The sequence below is a fragment of the Balaenoptera ricei genome, chromosome 19, assembly GCF_028023285.1.
Source record: "Balaenoptera ricei isolate mBalRic1 chromosome 19, mBalRic1.hap2, whole genome shotgun sequence".
Classification (NCBI taxonomy): domain Eukaryota; kingdom Metazoa; phylum Chordata; class Mammalia; order Artiodactyla; family Balaenopteridae; genus Balaenoptera; species Balaenoptera ricei.
In genome coordinates, this window is record NC_082657.1 from 52,524,383 (window position 1) to 52,546,547 (window position 22,165).

Genomic DNA, 22,165 nt, shown 5'->3' on the forward strand with positions numbered 1-22,165 from the left:
AACTGGATGGGCTAAATAAATATTTATTGCATGAATGGACCCAACTACTTACTGTGATACCTGTGAAATAAAAACATAATAGGTAAGAGAGAAAATGGCAAGTGGCTTCCATTTAAGAGATGAAGCAGTATACCATTGCTTTAGGCATCAATAGTCTAATGTTTCTCACTATCCCATTTGGCTGATGGAGATATTCCAGGCACAAAGCTCTTGGTGCCATGAAAGGCTAATATGACCATTATAATGTAATAACAACAATAGTGAAGAAGAGAGAAAAAAAGAAATAGAAGGCTGAAGTATCACAGGCTAGACCTTCATTGGGGAAAATATTCTCTTGGTAGCTAATTCCAAAAATAGGCTTTATCTGAAATAAAATCATTATAATGATGGTTGCCTTTAAGCGATGCATTAACTCAGAGATAACTGCATGGCTCCAAATGTGTCAGCATTTAAAGTCTGTCTTATTGGAATTTTTCTTAATTTACTGTAATCTAATTATCATAGAACACATTATTTGTATTTGACACAGAGTTATGTTTTTGCCATGCACATTCATTCAGCTATATAACAAGGAGTAATTATTCAGTTAACATTATTCTTTCTACAGAATGCAATGTTTATTCATGTGCACTTGGTGAATGAATTCTTTTATAAGAACATTAACAAGACGTGGAAAAATCAAACCTCTGAATTTCCAAAAGATAGCTGCATAAAATAGTTGGAAAAAATTTTGGGCGGTGGTGAATATAAATGGTTCCCATTAAATATGATGGATAATCTGAATGAAATGCACATTTGGACATACAAGTTGATGTAATAATTTTGTCGAATGAAACAAGATGAGTGAACTGTAATGTCGTTTTGTTGACTGGGAGAAGTCACCTAACCAGTTGAAAAATAGCTTCCTATTTTATTGGGTTTCCCTAACCTCTTCATTTATTACATAAATGCACTCTCAAGGGTAATTGCCTTAAAAAAAAAAATCTTTGACTTGTGAAATGTAGGAAACACTGCAAGGCTTTCTGAGTATTATCAGCTCTTTGCTCAGGGTGCAACTGATTTTGACAGATGTACTGTTATGTTACTGGTATAACATGACATCTTTTATCAGATGAACTGAATAAAAGTGATCTTGACAATGAGTAGATAAGACACTGTCAGAAAGCTGAAAAAACCTGTCAATGTCACAGTTATGACACAAATGCAGCAGAACAGCCCTTATAATGTCATTAAGTGAATATCTTTCCAACAGTGCCCTTGAGAAGACAGAAAATAGCATTGCTCTTAAATACTATTACTTAGCCACAAAAATAATAAAATAAAACAAAACACAAAGATCAGTTTAATATATACTTGAGGTGGCATTGATGAGTCCGATGTATGTGTATGTATTTATGTGTCGATCTCTTTTATATATGCCATATAGAAAGAATTTTGAGATTTCAAAACTACTTTTTCAGAAGCTAAAAAACCATTTAACTTCAACATTTCAAGAATGTCATTAAAAATATTGATCATGAAATATGCAAAGTGGTTTATGGGTATTGATTATAACCTTTTCCCTAATTTATTATGGAATGAGAAACAGCCTTTAATAATATAAGAGAAAATCAGAAATATATTTCAAAATGTATTTCTAGATCATGAATTTTGTAAATAGGTGAGTAAAGACTAAAATGGAATCAATCCCAGGAATTAGAAGGAATTAGACATTTGGTGGTTTTATTTTCCATTATTTTGATTGGCTTGGAGCTAAAATATACATGTATGGGTACAAGTATAATGCTCTCTTTATACATATACTTTTAAAATGCTTTAATGAAAAGCATATTTATCCTTAGAATGACTTTTAATATCTTTGTCTAGGATCAGAGGTGGTTGATCTTGATGGGAAAAGTTGCCTTCTCTACAGATTTGATCAAAAATCCCTGAGCCCAATAAAGGATATAATTTCTTTGAAATTTAAAACCATGCAGAGTGATGGGATTCTACTCCACCGGGAAGGGCAAAATGGAGATCACATCACACTGGAATTAAGAAGAGGAAAACTCTTTTTAGTTATTAATTCAGGTAAAACTATTTGGGTAAAGTGCTTGAAAAATCTGGTCATTTAGATATCACCTTAGTAACTTTATGCTTTTATAGCTTATTTTTTTTAGCAATTAAGGTGCCTTATTTCCACATTCAAGTGTTTATGTATATATGTGTGATATATGTATATCACACATATATATATACATGCCCATATTGTACTTGCACATACAAATGGTTCCTAATTTGCAAATTGTACAAGACCCTCTTTCAATGTCATAGTGCTGACAGAACCACTTAGCTATTTTCAAACATCATGATGAAAGGGATGGGTCATTGAAAAATACTGAGGTAGTAAAAATAATGAGGTTGTAGCAAAGGTAAAATTTACATTGAAAATGAGTGTGTGATGGTGGGTAATGCTAATAAAGAGAATTAACAGAGGAAGAAATTACAACAAGGTTGAGAGGATATTCAAACTTGAGGTAAATTCAGACTAGCGTTTTAGATGGAGTAGATGGAAAGAGATTGCAATTATCATGAGACTCTGGTGCCCCCAAAAGAAACTTTTTTTTTCTTTTTTTAAACTGAGAATAATGGTGCTGTTATTTTTTTCTCTTCTAAGGTGAAGCTAAGCTGCCCTCCGCTCACGTCCCCATCAGTCTCACCCTGGGCAGCCTGCTGGACGACCAGCACTGGCATTCCGTGCTCATCCAACGCTTGGGCAAACAAGTCAACTTTACAGTGGATGAGCACAGGCGTCGTTTCCACGCCCAGGGAGAGTTCAGTTACCTACATCTCGATTATGAGGTGTGACGGTTACGTTTCAATTAATGCAGACTTTGTAATGTATATGTGGTATAGCCACATGAAAGAAAATACACTATAGAAAACCTATGTTCAGAGTCAGTCAAGGTTCTGATGAAGTGTTCCTCTAGGTGACCTAACTCAAGTAGCAAATTTTGTGCCTATACTACTGAGGCTTCATCTTTCTCCCAGTATGTTAATTTATTATTACAAAGAAATGTCACCTTTTTTGCCTGCAATGTGTAGTCACAAATTGCCACATGGAGGAAATGTTCACGAAGAGATCTCATTACCACAAGTAAATACAGAATGTGTTGCATGATTGGTGGTGGGAGGGGCGGGTAAAGGGCACTCCTGAACAGTGCAGATTTATGGAAAGAATGTAGCAATAAATAGATTAATTGATTTATTAATAATCAATTCAAATGCACAAATATCAGTGTGTGCCAGAAATGTATATAAAACAAAATGTCATTATAATTGGTAGCCGTGTTAAAGCCGCCAAGGTTTACCATGGATATAAAGATGTATTTTTCTTCAACAACCAAAAAATATTAAAATCAGGTGTGATTAGCAACTTGTAAAAGTAATCAAGCTCTTGTGTAAGTGAAAACTGAATGCATATAAATTTGTTTTAAGATCTGCATCTTAATTTTTTTAAATCTCCATTTGAAATTAACAATATGGCAGTGTAGGGTACTGAAAAATCGGTCTATCTATGATGATTACAGCTCTAGTTGCTAATCGTAATTATTTAAGCAGATTATCAAAAAATCACTAAACAATATTATTGATGCCATTTTTCTTTCTAAGATCAGCTTTGGAGGGATTCCAGCACCTGGAAAATCAGTGTCATTCCCCCATAAACATTTTCATGGGTGTTTAGAAAATCTCTATTATAATGGAGTGGATGTTATTGATTTGGCCAAGCAACAGAACCCACAGATCATCATTATGGTAAGACTTGAGTCTTCATGTGAACAAATGAGGAAAACTACGTGGCTTTTCCACACAAAAAAATTGCTTCATTTTGAATTCCCACTTGATGTGATGTTTTAGACTTTACTCTTGTTCCTTAAAAACATTTCTCTGCTTGGCAATATGCATGTAAGGGATGAATTCTATGTTAAAAATTTTAAATTCATAGGGCATGATTATTTTATATTTATATGAAGTAAAGCAGGCTTCTTTTTGGTGCAACTGATAATTTATTTTGTTGTGATATTATTACTCCCAGGAGACTAATTTCTTTTACTCTGTAATTTCCTTTATAAGATAACTCCCTGACACACTCTCTGAAGAAGCATACCAAGTTCCTGGAGTCAGATAACATCCATGTATATTAGAGAAGCATTTGAAAAATTTGTATTTTGCCATGGTCATTTATAACCAATAAAAGAAATTAATAGACTTTTACAAGATTGCATCTGCCAGTCTGTCCCAAGAGCAGTGCTGGTCAGGCTGCATTATATTCTAATTCTATGGAAATGCAGCAGAATTTAAATACAACTGTTATCGGTCAGGGTTCAGTCAGGGAAGCAGCACCACTATGAGTTTAGGAACAAGGATCTATTTTAGGACTTGGATCTTAACAATCATCAGAGGCGCTGGAAAGTGGAGCCCAGCTGTCTGGAGGAAGAGATGGAACAGAGTGAAAGAGCCAGGACAAGCTGGAATAAACCAGCCCCTCTGTGATCATCCCTCACTGGGCTTTATCACACACAGAAAACCTTTGGGGGGAAAACGGCCAGCCTTTTCACTTCTGACTCATATCATGCAAGCTCCCTTTTTGGCTAACTTTTAACCAGAGCAAGACAAGAAAAGAGATTCTGTGAAACGTGGTTTCTAGCTTAACCAGTTTAATGATAGAAAAGCAGACACATCTATCCATTTGAATACATTTCTTTAATTGTTCAAAATTCAGAATATGTAAATGTAAGCTCATGTTGTGTCAGCAAAACCCAAAGCACATTATGGGATTATTTATTGCTTACAAAACATTTTATTCTTAATTCTCTGTGTGAATTGATAGTATTTATATGAGTACACCATCCAGCAAGAATTTTAAATAGTTTTTTTTTTAAAGGGAAAAGAATTTAAATGGAAAATAAAAATATTATAGAGAGATAGATGTGTTTCATTGCAAAATGAGTTTCCAGAAGCTGCTCATGCAGCTAGCACCCACTCTTCATTGCCAAGAGGATTTGCTGCTTGTAGAGTAGCAGACAGCTGTCCAAATGCAGCTGGTAAATGTTTCCATTTTTACCATGTTTGTTAGTCTTACAATTGCCTTTACATTATGGGTCAGTTTATTTCACTCTTCTGCTTTTGTTATTTCATTCACTGGGGCAAGGTATTTGTCTGCAGTGAAAGCTAATTCACTTTTAGCAGAATCACAGTATAGCCAAATGTTTTTGTTTAACCAAGACTAGTAGTTTAATTCCAATGTGTATTCTTCTAAATAAAGTGATTTCATTGACTTTTCAAATCTATATTTAGAAAATTTGTTGAAGATTATTTTCAGGAAAAATAAAAACATTTATCTTGATTTCTGAAGCCTGTTAAGGAACATTCTAATTATTTCTAAATAGTTCATACCTTTATGTTTTTTTTTTAATCCTTAAATATGTATTTAACTCTAATAGCAAAATAATCCTTCATGTACAATATTTTAATGAAAATTCATGCAATTCTAATGTATCTTGAAGATCTACCTAAAAACCATTAGATAAGAAATAATACATGTATCTGATGACAAGCACATAATGATAAGAAAAAGACAAAAATGGTTCAAAAAAGAATGTAAGTACTACATTGTATTATGCAATGTTAAACCTAAAAAAATGAAAAATAGGCAGAGGGTATGAACAGACCATTCTGAGGAAAGCGAGTCCAGAAGAGCAACAAACTCATGAAAAATGCTTAGATATACTGTTAGGTAAATGCAAGATAAATAAGAGTGATACATCACTTTGGCATTTTGTTGTTGAACTTATGCAAATTTAAAAGATATGTAATACCTATTGCTGTCAAGGATGTGGGGAAAAGCATATCTTTGTCAAGGATGTAGGAAAAGCATATCTTTGTATACTACTGTTGGAAATGTGGAGAATTTAACTTTTTTTGGTGAGCAGAGAAGAAGCTGGAAATATTTATTAAAACATGTATATACAATAGTACTTTACTTAGAACCCTCTTCTGCAGAACTGAAAATACCAGCACATAGAGAAGCATGCAGAGTTATTTATTCTTGCATCGTTCAGGGAGGCAAAACCTGGAAACAAAGTGAATATACATTAACAAGGAAACAGTTGACTAAAATTGGAACGTTCACATAGTAAAATATTATGCAATCAATAAAAGTAGGAATTAGGCTTCTGCCAGGTAACTCAAAGGGATTTCCATAAGTTATTTGTTAATGATAAAATCATGATACAGTTAACAGCATAAAACATGGCTCCTATTTTAATAAAACAAATAATGCCTAGTGTGTAGGTATATGTATTCAAAACATATATTTAGGTGTATGTGAATGTACATATAAGTGAACACATAACTTAAACATGTATATACATATATATGTGTATATATATATTTGTATATGTCAATGGAAACAGAATTATGAAAAAACATGGAAGGAAAACCAGTAGCTCATTAATGTTGGTTATGTTATGGGGTGGGTTAGAAGCCAAAGGCAGCAAAAGGGTGAAATAAGTGGGAAGAGAAAACCAAGTAAAACATAAAAAAGAGTTGTTTTAAATAAATTTTTTATTGAATTCAATTGCATTGAGTTAGATGCCTTTGTGAACTGAGAGATGGGGAGGAAATAATTTCACCCAGAAAACGCAGGGAAAGATTTGCCTGACCATGTATCCCTGGATTTGAACCTTTAAGACATATGGCAAGGATTTGAATATTCATGTTGATAGCGATTTTTGTTGTTGTTTTAAATCAGGGGTCATTAGAGATTGATAAACAGCCTCTGTATTTCAGATTTTATCACTAAGGCGATGTGAGTGTCATTCTTAAAGCTTTTTCTTTTACTTTATTCTCAGGGAAATGTGTTGTTTTCTTGTTCAGAACCACAGTCTGTGCCTGTGACTTTTCTGAGCCCCAGGAGTTACTTAGCACTGCCGGACTCTTCTGGGGAGGACGAGGTTTCTGCCACTTTTCAATTTCGAACCTGGAATAAGGAGGGGCTTCTGCTATTCAGTGAGCTTCAGCTGCTTTCAGGGGGTCTCCTCCTCTTTCTTAATGATGGAAAACTTAAGCTGAATCTCTACCATCCAGGAAAATTACCCAGTGACATCACAGCAGGTAATAAGTGTATTCCTGCAGGCAAAGTATATGCGTTTGAAAGATTTCATTATCTCTCTGTCCCTTCTCCATAAAATTTTATGCTTAACCCAAAAATTAATATTTGTTTAACAAATGAATGCTTGAGTTAATAAGATTATCTCTTCCTTAGAAGAACTCGATTCCGATTTTCTTTTAAATATGTCTTCAACACGAGCAGTTCTTATTAACCAAAATGATAGTTGTGGGGCAATAGAAATTTCCTTCCATGACCCTCTTGCCCAGTCCAGGTAAATCAATATATCCCGAGGAAATGTGTTCTGGGAAAAATATGAAAGACTTTGAAATGGCCCCCAAGTTTGCTGGGTGTCTTCAAAGGAAGATGAGTCTTTGTGTAACACAGTTATTAGTCTTATCTGGTCTTTGAGAGATGGGGAGGGGTCTTTCTGGAATCTATATCTGTATCTCAATATTAGTGTGGATGTAAAACCTAAATATTTAGTCAAATTAACTTTACTTGCTGCTGTAGTTTGTGTGGTGTTGCATATATTTGGGGAGAAGATTTGTGTAAAGTCTCTCATTTGGGAACCAAATGGAATTCTCTGCACTTCTAGGCAATATGGTACCATTTTAATGACTAGAATATAATTAAAGAGACTGTATGAGTGTCTGGAAAATTGATGTCTAATTTAGGTCAGTGCTTTGGGTGAGGGATATTTTTGTCTCTTCATTAAAATTATATAATTCTTGACGAAGGATCTCCATCACATTTTCATATATATGGAATAATACCCAAGCCAAGCAACTAGAGGTCACATTGGGGTAAATTGCGACATCAAGTTAATAAATGATCTTTAAAAACAATTTAAAGATGCCATTGTACTACTCATCTATATTAACTATGACCAAAATTAATAGCATATGACTGGGAGAGGAAAAAAAGTTAAAATACAGTCAGAAACCAAATATAAGAAACACAGGCATACAAATGAATATGCCTAGTCTTTGTGTATCTTTTTTGTTGTTCGTATATCACTGTAGTTTAAATGTGGGAACTGAAACTTCAATATCAATTATCATTTTTAAGAGGTACTGTGCTGTGACTTTTTAATGCAATACTCAAAATGTGGTAGATTTGCAGGCTTGACAAAAGGAAATAAATGAATCAGTGTCATATTACTAATTAATAGGCTCCCTAAAATGAGGGGCTAAAAATGTTAAGCTTGCTATTAATGTGTAGTTTATTGTGATGTTATTTGACATCCTCTGGGGTGGTTATATTCATAGCCTAATTTTCAACATCTTAAAGAAGCTGCTTCAGTACAGTGTTATTGTACTGAGTCCCATGAAGCTAGTTCATTTCTAAACACTTTACAAGCATACAAATTTAATAAAATACTAGGTGTAAGTCTACCTAGACTACCCCAAATGATTTTAAAAATTAATGTTTAAATCCGTGTACACTGTAATCTATTCTGACATCATATGACTTTGTGTGATTGTGCCCATAGCTAATAACCAGGATCCTCGAGAAAATATGAAAGTCAATATATTAAAATTGTTACATTTCAGATAACACAAGTAGGACTTTACACACCAACTACCCCATTCCCATCTTTCTAGTTTCTTTTAAAGTATTAATTTTTGCTAGTTTCGGTGAGGAAAGTACATTTTGCATTGGATAGTGGGCTATTTAAATGGTATGGGTGGGTGGTCCATTTGTTTCTCTCATAGGAGAAGACTTTCACAGGTACAGTGCTCGATAATTAAATCAGTTGTCAGGTTGTATCATAATGACTTGGAAGAGAATGGATGACCTATTATTGGTGGGTGAGTATCATATACTAAATCATTCCATTATATAAGGATGGCTCAGGTTTTCTTTGCTACTGGAGATATAAATTATTAATCTTACAGGTTTTCAAAACATAGAGTTTTTATGTTTTTTACAATGGAATAAAAATTTATATTATGTTGAGGAAGAATGGAATTGTGCAGATGTTTGAATTATCAGGCTAAATTTTTAATGTGATGTAGTTTTACAAATCGTCATTTGGAAAGGTTCAAAACTACTATGCCAGCCTCAGTCATTTTTGAAATATTAAGGGTATTATAATAGTCTAAATCATAAAACATATTAGCAGCACTACAAAATCACTCATGACATAAAATGTTGTCAGTCTCTGTCACCTTTATAGATGGCAAAGCAAAAATCATTCAGATCAAGAACCTAACGAACAATACGGTTATATTTTCCTATTTAAAACAAGTTCTTTATTGTCAATTTTGAGATTTCTGCTATGAGTTTTACATTTCTGCTGTTGCTTTTGCCTAAAGGTGAAAATCAGGCCTGAAAACAAGCTTCTTGCTCCCACGGGCAGGGCCTGGCAGATGCAGCCTTACAGTATTTGAGATGTTTCTTTTTAAACATCTTTATTGGAGTGTAATTGCTTTACAATGGTGTGTTAGTTTCTGCTGTATAACAAAGTGAATCATCTATACATAAGCATATGTCCCCATATCCCTTCCCTCTTGCGTCTCCCTCCCACCCTCCCTATCCCACGCCTCTAGGTGGGCACAAAGCACCAAGCTGATCTCCCTGTGCTATGTGGCTGCTTCCCACTACCTATCTATTTTACATTTGGTAGTGTATATATGTCCATGCCACTCTCTCACTTCGTCCGAGCTTACCTTTCCCCCTCCCTGTGTCCTCAAGTCCATTCTGTACTTCTGCATCTTTATTCCTGTCCTGCCACTAGGTCTTTTTTTTTTTTTTTTTAAGTTAAATATAAAATTCTCCTCCCAGAACTATAAAATTTATGTATTTATTTATTTATTTTCTGTTTATTTTATTTATTTATTTATTTATTTTAACATCTTTATTGGAGTATAATTACTTTACAATGGTGTGTTAGTTTCTGCTTTATAACAAAGTAAATCAGCTATACATATACATATTTCCCCATATCTCTTCCCTCCTGCATCTCCCTCCCTCCTACCCTCCCTATCCCACCCCTCTAGGTGGTCACAAAGCACCGAGCTGATCTCCCTGTGCTATGCAGCTGCTTCCCACCAGCTATCTATTTTACATTTGGTAGTGTATATATGTCCATGCCACTCTCTCACTTTGTCCCAGCTTACCCTTCCTCCTCCCCGTGTCCTCAAGTCCATTCTCTAATAAGTCTGCATCTTTATTCCTGTCCTGCCCCTAGGTTCTTCATAACCTTTTTTTTTTTCCCGTATATATGTGTTAGCATACGGTATTTGTTTTTCTCTTTCTGACTTACTTCACTGTGTATGACAGACTCTAGGTCCATCCACCTCACTACAAATAACTCAATTTTGTTTCTTTTTACGGGTAAGTAATATTCAATTGTATATATGTGCCACATCTTCTTTATCCATTCATCTGTCGATGGACACTTAGCTTGCTTCCATGTCCTGGCTATTGTAAATAGTGCTGCAATGAACATTGTAGTACATGACTCTTTTTGAATTATGGTTTTCTCAGGGTATATGCCCAGTAGTGGGATTGCTGGGTCATATGGAAGTTCTATTTTTAGTTTTTTGAGGAACCTCCATACTGTTCTCCATAGTGGCTGTATCAATTTACATTCCCACCAACAGTGCAAGAGGGTTCCCTTTTCTCCACACCCTCTCCAGCATTTATTTTTTGTAGATTTTTTTGATCATGGCCATTCTGACCAGTGTGAGGTGATAGCTCATTGTAGTTTTGATTTGCATTTCTCTGATGATTAGTGCTGTTGAGCATTCTTTGATGTGTTTATTGGCAATCTGTATATCTTCTTTGGAGAAATGTCTATTTAGGTATTCTGCCCATTTTTAGATTGGGTTTGTGTTTTTTATTGAGCTGCATGAACTGCTTATAAATATTGGAGATTAATCCTTTGTCAGTTGCTTCATTTGCAAATATTTTCTCCCATCCTGTGGGTTGTCTTTTCGTCTTGTTTACGGTTTCCTTTGCTATGCAAAAGCTTTTAAGTTTCATTAGGTCCAATTTGTTTATTTTAGTTTTTATTTCCATTTCTATAGGAGGCTGGTCAAAAAAGGATCTTGATGTGGTTTATGTCATAGAGTGTTCTGCCTATACTTTCCTCTAAGAGTTTTATAGTGTCTGGCCTTACATTTAGGTCTTTAATCCATTTTGAGTTTATTTTTGTGTATGGTGTTAGCGGGTGTTCTAATTTCATTCTTTTACATGTAGCTGTCCAGTTTTCCCAGCACCATTTATTGAAGAGACATTTTTTCATTGTGTATTCTTGCCCCCTTTATCAAAAATAAGGTGATCATATGTCCGTGCATTTATCTCTGGGCTTTCTATCCTGTTCCATTGATCTATATTCTGCTTCTGTGCCAGTACCATACTGTCTTGATTACTGTAGCTTTGTAGTATAGTCTGAAGTCCAGGAGCCTGATTCCTCCAACTCTGTTTTTCTTTCTCAAGATTGCTGTGCCTATTTAGCGTCTTTTGTGTTTCCATACGAATTGTGAAATTTTTGGTTCTAGTTCTGTGAAAAATGCCATTGATAGTTTGATAGGGATTGCATTGAATCTGTAGATTGCTTTGGGTAGTAGAGTCATTTTCACAATGTTGATTCTTCCAATCCAAAAACATGGTATATCTCTCCATCGGTTGATATCATCTTTAATTTCTTTCATCAGTGTCTTATAGTTTTCTGCATACAGGTCTTTTGTCTCCTTAGGTAGGTTTATTCCTAGGTATTTTATTCTTTTTGATGCAATGATAAATGGGAGCGTTTCCTTAATTTCTCTTTCAGATTTTTCATCATTAGTGTATAGGAATGCAAGAGATTTCTGTGCATTAATTTTGTATCCTGCTACTTTACCAAATTCATTGATTAGCTCTAGTAGTTTTCTGGTAGTATCTTTAGGATTCTCTTTGTATAGTGTCATGTCATCTGCAAACAGTGACAGCTTCACTTCTTCTTTTCCGATTTGGATTCCTTTTATTTCTTTTTCTTCGCTGATTGCTGTGGCTAACACTTCCAAAACTATGTTGAATAATAGTGGTGAGAGTGGGCAACCTTGTCTTGTTCCTGATCTTAGTGGAAATGGTTTCAGTTTTTCACCATTGAGCACAATGTTGTCTGTGGGTTTGTCATATATGGTCTTTTTTATGTTGAGGTAAGTTCCCTCTATGCCTACTTTCTGGAGAGTTTTCATCATAAATGAGTGTTGAATTTTGTCAAAAGCTTTTACTGCATCTATTGAGATTATCATATGGTTTTTTTCCTTCAGTTTTTTAAAATGGTGTATCACATTGATTGATTTGTGTATATTGAAGAATCCTTGCATTCCTGGGATAAACCCCACTTGATCATGATGTATGATCCTTTTAATGTGCTCTTGGATTCTGTATGCTAGTATTTTGCTGAGGATTTTTGCATCTATGTTCATCAGTGATATTGGCCTATAGTTTTCTTTCTTTGTGACATCTTTGTCTGGTTTTGGTATCAGGGTGATGGTGGCCTAGTAGAATGAGCTTGGGAGTGTTCCTCCCTCTACTATATTTTGGACGAGTCTGAGAAGGATAAGTGTTAGCTCTTCTCTAAATGTTTGATAGAATTCGCCTGTGAAGCCATCTGGTCCTGGGCTTTTGTTCATTGGAAGATTTTTAATCACAGTTTAAATTTCAGTGCTTGTGATTGGTCTGTTTATATTTTCTATTTCTTCCTGGTTCATTCTCGGAAGGTTGTGCTTTGCTAGGAATTTGTCCATTTCTTCCAGGTTGTTCATTTTATTGACATATAGTTGCTTGTAGTAATCTCTCATGATCCTTTGTATTTCTGCAGGGTCAGTTGTTACTTCTCCTTTTTCATTTTTAGTTCTGTTGAGTCTTCTCCCTTTTTTTCTTCATGAGTCTGGCTCATGGTTTATCAATTTTGTTTATCTTTTCAAAGAACCAACTTTTAGTTTTACTGATCTTTACTATTGTTTCCTTTATTTCTTTTTCATTTATTTTTGATCTGATCATTATGATTTCTTTCCTTCTGCTAACTTTGGATTATTTTTGTTCTTCTTTCTCTAATTGCTTTAGGTGTAAGGTTAGGTTGTTTATTTGAGATTTTTCTTGTTTCTTGAGGTAGGATTGTATTTCTATAAACTTCCTTCTTAGAACTGCTTTTGCTGCATCCCATAGGTTTTGGGTCATCGTGTTTTCATTGTCATTTGTTTCTAGGCATTTTTTGATTTCCTCTTTGAGTTCTTCAGTGACCTCTTGGTTATTTAGTAGCATATTGTTTAGCCTCCATGTGTTTGTATTTTTTACAGTTTTTTTCCTGTAATTGATATCTAGTCTCATAGCATTGTGGTTGGAAAGGATACTTGATTCAATTTCAGTGTTCTTAAATTTACCAAGGCTTGATTTGTGACCTAAGATATGATCTATCCTGGAGAATGTTCCATGAGCACTTGAGAAGAAAGTGTATTCTGTTATTTTTGGATGGAATGTCCTATAAATATCAGTTAAGTTCATCTTGTTTAATGTGTCATTTAAAGCTTGTGTTTCCTTATTTATTTTCATTTTGGATGATCTGTCCATTGGTGAAAGTGGGGTGTTAAAGTCCCGTACTATGATTGTGTTACTGTCGATTTCCCCTTTTATGGCTGTTAGCATTTGCCTTATGTATTGAGGTGCTCCTATGTTGGGTGCATAAATATTTACAATTGTTATATCTTCTTCTTGGATCGATCCCTTGATCATTATGTAGTGTCCTTCTTTGTCTCTTGTAATAGTCTTTATTTTAAAGTCTATTTTGTTTGATATGAGAATTGCTACTCCAGCTTTCTTTTGATTTCCATTTTCATGGAATATCTTTTTCCATCCCCTCACTTTCAGTCTGTATGTGTCACGAGGTCTGAAGTGTGTCTCTTGTAGACAGCATATGTACGGGTCTTGTTTTTGTATCCATTCAGCCAGTCTATGTCTTTTGGTTGGAGCATTTAATTCATTTACACTTAAGGTAATTATCGATATGTATGTTCCTATTACCATTTTCTTAATTGTTTTGGGTTTGTTTTTGTAGGTCTTTTCCTTCACTTGTGTTTCCTGCCTAGAGAAGTGCCTTTAGCATTTGTTGTAAAGCTGGTTTGGTGGTGCTGAATTCTCCTAACTTTTGCTTGTCTGTAAAGGTTTTAATTTCTCCATCGAATCTGAATGAGATCCTTGCTGGGGAGAGTAATCTTGGTTGTAGGTTTTTCCCTTTCATCACTTAAAATATGCCCTGCCACTCCCTTCTGGCTTGCAGAGGTTCTGCTGAAAGATCAGCTGTTAACCTTATGGCGATTCCCTTGTATGTTATTTGTCACTTTTCCCTTGCTGCTTTTAATATTTTTTCTTTGTATTTAATTTTTGATAGTTTGATTAATATGTGTCTCAGCGTGTTTCTCTTTGGGTTCATCCTTTATGGTACTCTTTGTGCTTCCTGGACTTGATTGACTATTTCCTTTCCCATATTAGGGAAGTTTTCAACTATAATCTCTTCAAGTATTTTCTCAGACCCTTTCTTTTCCTCTTCTTCTTCTGGGAGCCCTATAATTTGAATGTTGGTGTGTTTAATGTTGTCGCAGAGGTCTCTGAGACTATCCTCAATTCTTTTCATTCTTTTTTATTTATTCTGCTCCCTGGCAGTTATTTCCACCATTTTATCTTCCAGCTCACTTATCCATTCTTCTGCCTCAGTTATTCTGCTATTGATTCCTTCTAGAGTATTTTTAATTCCAGTAATTGTGTTGTTCATCACTTTGTTTACTCTTTAGTTCTTCTAGATCTTTGTTAAATGTTTCTTTTATATTCTCCATTCTGTTTCTGAGATTTTGGATCATCTTTACTATCATAACTCTGAATTATTTTACAGGTAGGTTGCCTATTTCATCTTCGTTTATTTGGTCTTGTAGGTTTTTACCTTGCTCCTTCGTCTGTAACATATTTTTTTGTCATTTCTGTTTTTTTTGATGGGTGGTGCTGTATTCCTTTCTTACTGGTTGTTTGGCCTGAGACGTCCAGCACTGGAGTTTGCAGGCAGTTGGATAGAGTCAGGTCTTGGTGCTGAGATGAGGACCTCCGGGAGGCCTCATTCTGATTAATATCCCCTGGGGTCTGAGTTTCTCCATTAGTCCATTGGTTTGGACTTGGAGCTCCCACCACAGGAGCTCGGGCCCAACCTGTGACCTGGGAACCAAGATCCCAGAAGCTTCATGGTGCAGTTAAAAAAAAAAGAAGAAGAAAGAAAGAAAAAAGGAGCAGTACAATATCAAAGAATAAAAAACAAAATAAAATTAGAAAGATAAAAAATATATTAGGAAAAATAAAACTATAATTGAAACAACTACAACAAGGTAAAATACAAGCACAACAGAAGAAATTAAAAAATAAAAAACCCTGTCTATGCCGGTGGAGTTTAGGCGGGGGTGGAACTTAGGCAGGGGCGGGGTTTAGGGTGGGGCGGGACCTAGGCGGTTGGGGGAGTGATGTTTGAGTGTAGTGCGGGGCCTAGGCTCAGGACCCATGTAGCTGGAAAAGTCCCTGGGGGTGGGGTGACATTCAAGCGTGGGGTGGGGCGTCTGCTTAGGACCTGGGGAAGGGGAGAGGCAGCACATCCAAAGCAGGGCCTCTGGAGTGTGGGGTTCCAGAGTTTGGAGGTAGGGCCCTTAGTGAGGGTGTGTGGGTGGGGTTTAGGCCCAGCTCGTTGGCCGGGGTCTCCCAGTGTAGAGGTGGGGCCCTGGGTGGGGGATGTATGGGCGGGGCTTGGGCTCTGCGCACAGGAGGGAGGCTCCAAGGGCAGAGGATTAGGCCCGGGAGCCCAACAGTCTTCCCGGTGCCTAAGTGGACAGGGAACGCACTGGCCCTGTTGCCTTCCATTCCTCCATGCCCCTCCCCCACCTTCTCCCCCAGGGTCTCCCCCCCTAACCGGGGTGGGTCCCGCTGGGTGTAGGAACTCCTCCCCTCCCCCAGCCACCCCTCAGGGGTGCCGGTCCTGGAGGTCCGGACTTTACTTTTGCTCCACCTTGCCTTCCTCCCACTCCCTCAGGACCTGCGCAGCTGGAGGAGGCCTCTGTGGGCAGAGGATGAGGCCTGGGTCTTCAGCAGGCTCCCAGGGGCCCAAGTAGGCATGGTGAACCTGGCCACACTCCCTTTTGATCCTCTGCCCTCCCAGTGGTTCCCCAATTTCCCCCTTCGGACGTGGGATCCCTTCCCCTCCCCCAGCCACCCCTCAGGGGCGCCAGTCCCATCCCGCCTCCACTTCTCCTCCCCCTTCACTTCTCCTACACCCCACATCCTACCCAGTCACTAGGGGTTCCTCCCGTCCCCTTAGGTGTCCGTGGTCCCCCACCAGTGCCTAGCAGGTGCCCTAGCTGTGAGGAGACGCAAATTCCACATCCTCACAGTATGCCATCTTGACTCCGCCTATGACATGCTTCTGCATGTTTCAGTTACTAGGCATTCGTGATTCTTGTGGCCCTGGCAACGGGACTGCCCTCTTGATTTGCCTCACCCAGGGTAAGCCATTTTTAAAGTTCCCGCTTCTTCCCTTTCACTGTTGGAATATTCCTACTTTTCACGTTAGAACCCCATCGCTCCCTGAAAGTACCACTTTCCCCTAAAGTGATTGGCAGCACTGACCTCCATATTTTCCTCTTGGCAAGAGCAATCTGGTGTCACGGATCTTTAATTCTGGTTAGTGGCTATAGTTAGTGAATATAGGAATGTCTGGCACAGTTTCAGAGCACTAAAGGTTACTTGGAACAGGCAAATTCCTTCAGTTGCTCCTTTAATAATGGCCTTTGTATAATTGCCTTTTGCTTCTTTGCAAAGAATCTACCCTATATAGCAGGCTTTTTTTTTTTTTCCCTTTACACATCCTACTTCATGGATGCCTGTTATAATCTTATGAAAGAGTGATGGCAGCTAAAGTGTCACAATATTTCTGTAGCAGTTTAAGACTGGTCCCTGATATTATCTACAAGGAGCAGAGATAAACTTTTTTCCTCCTCCTGTATTTTGTGTGTCTATGTGTTTTGGGGCCCAAGAGGGAGAGAAAAAGAGAGAAGGAGAGAGAGAGAGAGAAAAGAAAAGAGGAGGAGAAGGAGAAGAAGGGGAGAGGGAGAAGGTTCTTGTAAAGGATCCCACATTCTCCTGCCACCTGCACTTGCAAACCTTTCCATTTATTCTTCTGTTCTTCCAGCTGGAGCTGTCAATGGTTTCTACCCAGAGACCACAGTGATCATACCTGCAATCAAACAGGTTGGGTTTGTTGCTTATTGCAACAAGGAGAACCCTCACCCAGGGGAACCATGGAAGAGTCTCATTACAAAGGTGTTAAGGATGACTCGTCATAGGATTTTAGGTTGAGTTAGCTGTTTTGCGTGGAGGTCTCAAGGAAATGGAAAATTGCTTGGGATTAAATGCTGCCAGGAGGTGAAGGTAACTGTGTGCTTAAGTATCTTTGTAAATATTATTTAGAAGGATGGAGGAATAAAATAAGGCTAACTCTGTAATTGATTTAAAAAGTCAGTTGTTATTCATATTATCCAGGAGAGGACTTGGTATTTTTGTGGTTTGCACAGTAGCCTTGCTTTTGTCTGTGCTTAAACCAGTTTGTAAAGTACTTTTGGGGTTTGTTTGTTTTGGGGGGTTTTTTTTGGTCCCGTTTCATTGTAGTGACGGAGTGACCTTGTCTAATACTGATGTTCTGTGAGCTTGTTTATGCTCAGTGGGAGAACACCAGGGCCTAGCTCTGGATGCCCACCAGCGTCTCCCACCACCAAGGCCTCCCTGAGAGTACCAGGCCACTAGCTCCTAGCTCTTAGGGGCTGCTTTTTTCTTTTTCAAAGTTAATTGTTTAACATGAGCAAAACAATAAGGGGACCCCCTGTCGTGCAGGCCGAGAAGAGTGTGGGTTTTGGAATCAGCTCACCAGCTGGATACTTCCTTGGGTGATTTGTTTTTCCTCTTGAGCTTTATTTTCTCCATATTTAAAATGAGAATAACAATAGTAATGTTGAAGATTAAATGACACGCATATAAAACACACAGTACCTGTTATGAATAATAGTCACTAAAACTGTTATTATTTTATTATTATTATACCAACAACATATCCCTTCCCCTACATTCGAAAGTTGTGAGTGGTGGGAGTCGTGTACTAGAATTAGCATTTAGTTACCTTATACCATGAATCAGAAAAAATACAAATTCTGCAATTCCTCCTTTTCTTCCCCTCTTTCACCGTGATGTGGCCTTGGAAAGGGGCTCACTTCTCATCAGACATTAAAGTGGAAGGAGCTGTAGATTTAAAAGTAAAATAGAATGCAATTTAAAAATTATCCTTTTTATTATGTAGAGTTAGGTGAAATGAATTAAATGGGTCTTTCATTATTTAATTTGAGTAATAAATCCCATTGACAGGTAATAAAAGTCTCCTCATCATAAGCAAGCGATGTCTATTACAAATGAGGCTCAAGAATAGCTTTCTGAAGTTTCCCCCACAAACATAGTACAACTTCATAACCCACAAGCTGGGCAAATGGGTGCGTTTAACTGTGTCAAGTCACAGAATGGCTGTCCTGACAGACTTGTGTTCTTAATCTAAATTAGCTTCTGTATTGACAGAAGATGTCCCCAAGCCTTTGACTTTATCCTGCTGCAGCTCCCCAGCAGCTACCTGGAGCACTGCTACTCAGGGTGTGCTCCTTGGGATATACTGGTTCAGTGAAATACTTATTACCAAGATAAGTACAAAAATTGAGAGTAAGCTCCTAGAAACCGTTAGAGCAAGAAGGTATTGCCGCAACTTCTAAGCATATGGTCAGTGGGCTTGTATTTTATATATCTTCTTTCTTTAATGTTTCAGTCATTCATTTTTATTGAATTTTATAAAAGTATCAAACTGCAGTAGATCAGAAAAGAAAATGTCCATAACCGCAGGTAGTTTGATTAGCACCGTCCCAGGCCAATGGAAAGCCTAGGATGAGATAACAGAAGCAGAGCCTTGTATCCAGGCACATCCGAGCTTTGAGGAAGAGATGGTGGGAGACGCAGGGTGGGGTGAGGAGGGTGAGAAGTGTTCGTCCTTGTGACGCAAAACTCAGTACAAGGATTTTCACTCTAAATGTATCCTCTTAAAGGAAGCATAGGATGACAAATTTGGGACATTTGATTTATTTTAGTCCAGTCTCATATCGTCAGGGATTACATAACTCTATTCAGCCGTCTATTTCAGAGTCCACTCTTAGAAAATGTGTCTAAAAGTATCTAGCCTACATTCTTCATTTTTCAGTTTTTAGGTCTTTCTCATTATCTTTCACAAACCAAATCAGAATTGGGTATTTGGAAATCTTTTTTGCTTCATGGATATAATTTAAAAATAAGCTTTGGTGCCCAGGATGGAATTTGTGTTATACTAAATGAGTACAGGGCAAAGAGCTTCAGCATGTAACGGAGCTTCCATGCATTTTCTGTCTGAAAGCTTGTGGTCAAAAATAGCTGGAGAAATAAAGAAATCGCAGGTAATATCAGGAAAGAGGCCCATGACTTTTAGATTTAATAGAGTACTTATATTTTTGCTCAGTAATTTGATCTGCAAAATCATACAGAGTTGACTATTCGGTGGATGTAAACCTTACTGGTTTACCTACAATAGAGAGACTTAGATTCCACCTGTCTGCTGAGTATTCAAAACAGAACCTTTGTAGACTTAATTCCCTTTAAGAGGAAAAGGCTCACCATCTCCTGGATTCGTGACTCTGGGACCGCCTTAGGAGGGACTACTGACTGTTTCTATAGGTGATAAGAAAACCTTGATTTTTGATTATAGCAATTTTTTATTATATATGTAAACTTGGAAAATACAGAAAAATTATAAAGTAAAAACAACCAGTTTTCTTTTATGCAAAAATTACTCTTTATATGTAGAGATATTTCCTTTCAGCCCTTTCCCATATTTATGTAAAATTAGGAATATAATTAGAATTGTATGTATAGAGTCGATTCTCAATACTTGCAATAGTTATGTTCTCTGAAGTTGCTGTGAACATGGAATTAGCAAATACTAAACCATTTGGTATTTCCCCTGTTTCCAGCGGAAATACAGGGTTAGGTTTCTGTGAGCCTGTGGTGGCAACATTTTTGTCTACCTATCAACACAACCTTGTATGTATGATTGTGTTTGAAGACACGTTATTTAGTATTTATTATTGATTCACCAACATCGAATTCGTGGCCAACAGCACTATAACTCATGCCTGAATGAAGTTCATCTATCACATGTATTTTCTCCATAAGGCAAATCATGGCATTCTTGCACTTAAGAACACTAGACAGCCCTTCATCACTGTGCCAGGGGGCCTTTTAAACAGCAAAATCACCAACAAAAAACACAAAAATGTGAAGACAGGTTTACATGTGAGAGCTGAAATAAGTTTTGCCTTACTTGACCTCAGCTAGAAGCATGCATGTCGGTCAACTCAAATTTTTCTCTGCTCTGTGCATTTCTATGCCTGACCCCAAAAGTGCCCTGAGTATTGATTTGGAAGCTACCAATAAATTATGGCAACTGGTTGAACTTGCAAATATGAAATCTGAAAATTATTATGATCAGCTGTGTAAATATGGTTTTACACGCTGCTTTATTTTTTAACTTTGCATTATACCAGTATGCTTTCAGCATGCATTATAATCTCTTCAAATATTTTTGTAATGATTGACTTCATATACTTTGCTAAATATTCTAGTCTCACAAAAAATGACTACACCAAAGTGTAAAATAGCAGATAAATCATTTATTGGGTAGAACCTAGAATTTTGGAAACTATCTGTGCTCTTCCCAAACCCCTCCTTTTAAAAGGTAAATTACATGGTGGAAGCTGAAAATTAGTCCATGCCAAATAAGATTTGAACCACTGAAAGATTTTAACCATTCAGGATTGTCCAAAGTTGAGTTCGAATTTTGTTCTCTCTATTGAGGCCCCAAGAAAGGAAGATAATCATGCATTATTTCCACGTAGAGGGTGCTGATCGCCCACTGACCTCCCTTTCCTCTCTCCCTCCTTCTTTTCTTTTATTAATAGTTGTGAGTGCTGCCCTTGATTGAGTGATGCGTACATTGCTATTTCTAACCAACTGCTTACAATGTTCACTGTTAAGAGGTATCTCTTTTAACTGATTTTACCTCCCCCAGGTGTTGGATTAAATGATGGGCAGTGGCATTCCATCTCTTTGTCTGCCAAAAGGAGTTACCTGAGCGTGGCGGTGGATGGCCAAGTGGCTTCTGCATCTCCTTCCCTGGGGCCTGAGCAGATTTATTCAGGGGGCACCTATTATTTTGGAGGTAAGAGAAACGGTTGCTCCATATGGGCAGTTGAACCATGTTCGCAGTTACTACCCCTGTGTCTTAAAGTCATCGTGTTTTAACCAGTGTCAATATTATGGAATCATTTCTCACTTTCTTTGAACATGGAAATGTTGAGTAGATCACGATGATTAATTATGACCTAAAATGCATTTCTTTGAGGTGGACTGACTTATGTTTATGATTTCTATAATGAGATTGCTTGCAAGTAGGCCATGCTCTTCAGTTCTTACTTTCAAATTTTGTTATATTTTCCTAATGTTGAATGGCCTTACATGTATGTCTTTTTCAGATTTTATGGGCTCATTTCATTGCACTGTTTTCCTGATCATGCCTCTTAGCTTTTCTAGAGCATTCTTATTGCTTTTCTGCTGCTCAGTGGAGGTCAATATTATGCCAATGGACAAATAATCTAACTTAATTAGCCCCAGAAGCCTCTTCTCACTGCTAAGTAATAATACACTGATATAGTTGATAAAATGAAGGCATCAGCCTTCAGCACCAGGCCATCTCTCTTAAAGAACAAAAACAAATGAAGTGTTTACTTGTCCAGTGGATGTTTGATTGAACTAAAATCTTCAAAAAGCAAACCTTGGAAGTGGAAATGAATATTTAGCACTGGAAAATTAAAATAAGACAAT

At 37.1% G+C, this 22,165-nt stretch overlaps 1 protein-coding gene across 7 annotated transcripts in view; it reads left to right on the forward strand.

Annotated features, from left to right (window-relative positions):
- The window catches only part of CNTNAP4 (contactin associated protein family member 4), a 263,350-nt gene that overhangs the window by 153,366 nt on the left and 87,819 nt on the right, over positions 1–22,165 (forward strand). For 4 of the 7 annotated variants that reach the window (XM_059903575.1, XM_059903577.1, XM_059903581.1 and 1 more), the window contains exons 5-9: positions 1,867–2,070; positions 2,657–2,841; positions 3,652–3,795; positions 6,894–7,155; positions 21,354–21,503. In XM_059903575.1, coding sequence (XP_059759558.1) covers positions 1,867–2,070; positions 2,657–2,841; positions 3,652–3,795; positions 6,894–7,155; positions 21,354–21,503 — 945 coding nt within the window. The remainder of the gene's footprint in view (positions 1–1,866; positions 2,071–2,656; positions 2,842–3,651; positions 3,796–6,893; positions 7,156–21,353; positions 21,504–22,165) is intronic. The other 3 variants (XM_059903579.1, XM_059903580.1, XM_059903578.1) reach the window with 2 other exon arrangements.